General features: G+C 52.1%; 1 protein-coding gene across 1 annotated transcript in view; it reads right to left on the bottom strand.

Moving 5' to 3' along the window:
* LOC142708472 (solute carrier organic anion transporter family member 1C1-like) overlaps positions 1–6,000 on the bottom strand; it is a gene marked incomplete at its 3' end in the record, with an annotated part of 28,590 nt that overhangs the window by 4,413 nt on the left and 18,177 nt on the right. Inside the window, exon 3 of the mRNA XM_075848398.1 lies at positions 2,126–2,232. Within this exon, the coding sequence (XP_075704513.1) occupies positions 2,126–2,232 (107 nt within the window). The remainder of the gene's footprint in view (positions 1–2,125; positions 2,233–6,000) is intronic.

Raw genomic sequence — 6,000 nt, 5'->3', positions numbered from 1 at the left:
CTCCTTCCTCCCCCATCCTGCAGCTTCATCTCCTTCCACCCCCTGTCCTGCAGCTTCATCTCCCTCCTCCCCATCCTGGAGCTTCATCTCCCTCCTCCCTCGTCCTGCAGCTTCATCTCCTTCCTCCCCCGTCCTGCAGCTTCTTCTTCCTCTCCCGTCCTGCAGCTTCATCTTCCTCCCCCGTTCTGCAGCTTTATTTCCCTCCTCCCCTGTCCTGCAGCTCTATCAACCTCCTCCCCCGTCCTGCAGCTTCATCTGCCTCCTCCCCCCGTCCTGCAGCTTTATCTCCCTCCACCCCCGTCCTACAGCTTCATCTCCCTCCTCCCCCGTACTGCAGCTTCATCTCCTTCCTCCTTCGTCCTGAAGCTTCATCTCCTAACTCCCACATACTGCAGCTTCATTTCCCTTCACCCCATCCTGCAGCTTCATCTCCTTCCTCCCCGTCCTGCAGCTTCATCCCCTTCTCCCTCGTCCTGCAGCTTCATCTCCTTCCTCGCCCATACTGCAGCTTCATCTCCCTCCTCCCCCGTCCTTCAGTTCCATCTCCCTCCTCCTCCATCCTACAGCTTCATCTCCCTCCTCCCCCGTACTGCAGCTTCATCTCCTTCCTCCCTCGTCTTGCAGCTTCATCTCCTTCCTCCCCCACACTGCAGCTTCATCTCCCTCTTGCCCCATACTGCAGCTTCATCTCTTTCCTCCCTCGTCCTGCAGCTTCATCTCCTTCCTCCCCCATACTGCAGCTTCATCTCCCTCCTCCCCCATCCTGCAACTTCATCTCCCTCCTCCCCCATCCTGCAGCTTCATCTCCTTCCTCCCCCTGTCCTGCAGCTTCATCTCCTTCCTCCTCCCGTCCTGCAGCTTAATCTCCTTCCTCCCCCATCCTGCAGCTTCATCTCCCTCCTCCCCATCCTGCAGCTTCATCTCCCTCCTCCCCCGTCCTGCAGCTTAATCTCCTTTCTCCCCCGTCCTGCAGCTTCTTCTTCCTCCCCCGTTCTGCAGCTTCACATTCTTCCTCCCCGTCCTGCAGTTCCATCTCCCTCCTCCCCTGTCCTGCAGCTTCATCTGCCATCCTCCCCCGTCCTGCAGCTTTATGTCCCTCCTCCCCCGTCCTACAGCTTCATCTCCCTCCTCCTCCGTACTGCAGTTTCATCTCCTTCCTCCCTCGTCCTGCAGCTTCATCTCCTTCCTCCCCATACTGCAGCTTCATCTCCCTCCTCCCCCGTACTGCAGCTTCATCTCTTTCCTCCCTCGTCCTGCAGCTTCATCTCCTTCCTTCCCATACTGCAGCTTCATCTCCCTCCTCCCCCGTCCTGCAGCTTAATCTCCTTCCTCCCCCGTCTTGCAGCTTCATCGCCTACCTCCTCCTGTACTGCAGCTTAATCTCCTTCCTCCCCCGTCCGTCAGCTTCATCTCCCTCCTCCCCCATCCTGCAGCTTCATCTCCCTCCTCCCCCGTCCTGCAGCTTCATCTCCTTCCTCCCCGTCCTGCTGCTTCCTCTTCTTCCTCCCCCGTTCTGCAGCTTCACATTCTTCCTCCCCGTCCTGCAGCTTAATTTCCCTCCTCCCCCATCCTGCAGCTTCATCTGCCTCCTCCCCTGTCCTGCAGCTTTATCTCCCTCCTCCCCGTCCTACAGCTTCATCTCCCTCCTCCCCCGTCCTGGAGCTTCATCTCCTTCCTCCCTCGTCCTGCAGCTTCATCTCCTTCCTCCCTCGTCCTGCAGCTTCATTTACTTCCTCCCCGTCCTGCAGCTTCATCTCGCTCCTCCCCGTCATCTCCTTCCACCCCCATCCTGCAGCTTCATCTCCCTCCTCCCCGTCCTGCAGCTTCATCTCCTTCCTCCTCCCGTCCTGCAGCTTCATCTCCTTCCTCCCCCGTCCTATATTACACTGATGGATTTTGAGAATTTTTACGGAGAAGCTTCAGGCTGGGAAGGGACTCAAATCATTCATTTATGTCCCATTTCTACTCTGCTTCTCCTCTGCCTGTGTGTCAGTCTTCACTGTAATTCTGACATTCTGTTCATGAAGCAGGAGGCTCAGGATGAACACTGCTATAGCTGCATGTCAGGGAAGGGAGTGCTTCAGTACATGAGGTTAGTCGTTTCCGTGTAGCAGGTTTCACTCACCTGACTTGTCCATTGTAGAGTATTTTGGGCCAGTGATGTCTTGTAAACATGGAGAGGAGCTGGCGGAGGAGTTTGAGGGTCTGACCAGATCTCTGTCATACGTGTAACTGCGTATAAAATAACCAATGTTTACCAGGCAGAGGGGACACGTAAAGAAAACGGCATTTAATGTCACTGTAAAGTATGTGACCCCCATTATCCCCGCTAACTGCGCTCGTCACCTGCAGGTATACACACACCTCCCAACTTTCAAATAACGCAAAGAGGAACACGTTTTTTTTCTTATAAGCCACGCCTCTAATCCCTCCCATACAAACCGCTTCAGCCCACACAGTATAATGCCCCCTTAGCTGCCACATGCAGTATAATGCCCCCACATAGTATAATGCCCCCTTAGCTGCCACATACAGTATAATGCACCCAAATCTGCTCCATACAGTATAATGCCCCCAAATCTGCTCCATACAGTATAATGCCCCCATAGCTGTCACATACAGTATAATGCCCCGTAGCTGCCTCCACACAGGATAATGCCCCCATACCTGCCCCATACAGTATAATGACCCCATACCTGCCCCATGCAGTATAATGCTCCATAGCTGCCCCATACAGTATAATGCCCCCATAGCCGTCACATACACTATAATGCCCCATATCTGCCCCATACAGTATAATGCCCCTAAGCTGCCCCACACAGTGTATTGCCACCTTAGCTTCCCCCATACAGTATAATGCCCCATACCTGCCCCATACAGTATAATACCCCCATAGCTGCCACATACAGTATAATACCCCCATAGCTGCCACATACAGTATAATACCCCCATAGCTGCCCCCATACAGTATAATGCCCCCATACCTGCTCCATACAGTATAATACCCCCATAGCTGCCACATACAGTATAATACCCCCATAGCTGCCACATACAGTATAATACCCCCATAGCGGCCCCATACAGTATAATGTCCCCATAACTGCCACATACAGTATAATGCCCTCATAGCTGCCTCCACACAGTATAATGTCCCTCATAGCTGCCCCTACACAGTATAATGTCCCCATAGCTGCCTCCACACAGTATAATGTCCCCACAGCTGCCACCACACAGTATAATGTCCCCATAGCTGCCTCCACACAGTATAATGCCCCCATAGCTGCCCCCACACAGTATAATGCCCGCATAGCTGCCCCACACAGTATAATGTCCCCATAGCTGCCTCCACACAATATAATGTCCCAATATCTACCCCCACACAGTATAATGTCCCTATAGCTGCCTCCACACAGTATAATGTCCCCATAGCTGCCACATACAGTATAATGTCCCCATATCTGCCTCCACACAGTAAAATGTCCCATAGCTGCCTCCACACAGTATAATGCCCCCATAGCTGCCTCCACACAGTATAATGTCCCCATAGCTGCCGCCACACAGTATAATGTCCCCATAGCTGCCACCACACAGTATAATGTCCCCATAGCTGCCTCCACACAGTATAATGCCCCCATAGCTGCCTCCACACAGTATAATGTCCCCATAGCTGCCTCCACACAGTATAAAGTCCCCATAACTGCCTCCACACAGTATAATGTCCCCATAGCTGCCTCCACACAGTATAATGTCCCCATAGCTGCCTCCACACAGTATAATGTCCCCATAGCTGCCTCCACACAGTATAATGTCCCCATAGCTGCCTCCACACAGTATAATGCCCCCATAACTGCCCTCCACACAGTATAATGTCCCCATAGCTGCCTCCACACAGTATAATGTCCCCATAGCTGCCTCCACACAGTATAATGTTCCCATAGCTGCCTCCACACAGTATAATGTCCCCATAGCTGCCTCCACACAGTATAATGTCCCCATAGCTGCCTCCACACAGTATAATGTCCCCATAGCTGCCTCCACACAGTATAATGTCCCCATAGCTGCCCCCACACAGTATAATGTCCCCATAGCTGCCTCCACACAGTATAATGTCCCCATAGCTGCCTCCACACAGTATAATGTCCCCATAGCTGCCCCCACACAGTATAATGTCCCCATAACTGCCCCACACAGTATAATGTCCCCATAACTGCCTCCACACAGTATAATGCCCCCATAGCTGCCTCCACACAGTATAATGCCCCCATAACTGCCTCCACACAGTATAATGTCCCCATAGCTGCCTCCACACAGTATAATGTCCACATAGCTGCCTCCACACAGTATAATGTCCCCATAGCTGCCCCCACTCAGTATAATGTCCCCATAGCTGCCTACACACAGTATAATGTCCCCATAGCTGCCCCCTCACAGTATAATGTCCCCATAGCTGTCTCCACACAGTATAATGTCTCCATAGCTGCCCTCACACAGTATAATGCCCCCATAGCTGCCTCCACACAGTAAAATGTCCCCATAACTGCCTCCACACAGTATAATGTCCCCATAGCTGCCTCCACACAGTATAATGTCCCCATAGCTGCCTCCACACAATATAATGTCCCCATAGCTGCCTCCACACAGTATAATGCCCCATAACTGCCCTCCACACAGTATAATGTCCCCATAGCTGCCTCCACACAATATAATGTCCCCATAGCTGCCTCCACACAGTATAATGTACCCATAGCTGCCTCCACACAGTATAATGCCCCCATAGCTGCCTCCACACAGTATAATGTCCCCATAGCTGCCTCCACACAGTATAATGTCCCCATAGCTGCCTCCACACAGTATAATGTCCCCATAGCTGCCACCACACAGTATAATGTCCCCATAGCTGCCTCCACACAGTATAACGCCCCATAGCTGCCTCCCACACAGTATAATGCCCCCATAGCTGCCTCCACACAGTATAATGTCCCCATAGCTGCCTCCACACAGTATAATGTCCCCATAGCTGCCTCCACACAGTATAATGTCCCCATAGCTGCCTCCACACAGTATAATGTCCCCATAGCTGCCTCCACACAGTATAATGCCCCAATAGCTGCCCCTACACAGAATAATGCCCCCATAGCTGCCTCCACACAGTATAATGTCCTCATAGCTGCCCCCACACAGTATAAAGTCCCCATAACTGCCTCCACACAGTATAATGCCCCCATAACTGCCTCCACACAGTATAATGTCCTCATAGCTGCCCCCACACAGTATAATGTCCCCATAGCTGCCTCCACACAGTATAATGTCCCCATAGCTGCCACCACACAGTATAAAGTCCCCATAACTGCCTCCACACAGTATAATGCCCCCATAACTGCCTCCACACAGTATAATGTCCCCATAGCTGCCCCCACACAGTATAATGTCCCCATAGCTGCCTCCACACAGTATAATACCCCATAGCTGCCCCCACACAGTATAATGCCTCATAGCTGCCTCCACACAGTATAATGCTCCCATAGCTGCCTCCACACAGTATAATGTCCCCATAGCTGCCTCCACACAGTATAATGTCCCCATAGCTGCCTCCACACAGTATAATGTCCCCATAGCTGCAACCACACAGTATAAAGTCCCCATAGCTGCCCCCTCACAGTATAATGCCCCCATAGCTGCCTCCACACAGTATAATGTCCTCATAGCTGCCTCCACACATTATAATGTCCCCATAGCTGCCTCCACACAGTATAATGTCCCCATAGCTGCCTCCACACAGTATAATGTCCCCATAGCTTCCCCCACTCAGTATAATGTCCCCATAGCTGCCTCCACACAGTATAATGTCCCCATAGCTGCCCCCTCACAGTATAATGTCCCCATAGCTGCCTCCACACAGTATAATGTCCCCATAGCTACCTCCACACAGTATAATGTCCCCATAGCTGCCTCCACACAGTATAATGTCCCCATAGCTGCCTCCACACAGTATAATGCCCC

The sequence above is a fragment of the Rhinoderma darwinii genome, unplaced genomic scaffold, assembly GCF_050947455.1.
Source record: "Rhinoderma darwinii isolate aRhiDar2 unplaced genomic scaffold, aRhiDar2.hap1 Scaffold_3950, whole genome shotgun sequence".
Taxonomy (NCBI): domain Eukaryota; kingdom Metazoa; phylum Chordata; class Amphibia; order Anura; family Rhinodermatidae; genus Rhinoderma; species Rhinoderma darwinii.
Note: the sequence above shows the minus strand (reverse complement) of the source record. Positions and strands in the feature narration are given on the sequence as shown.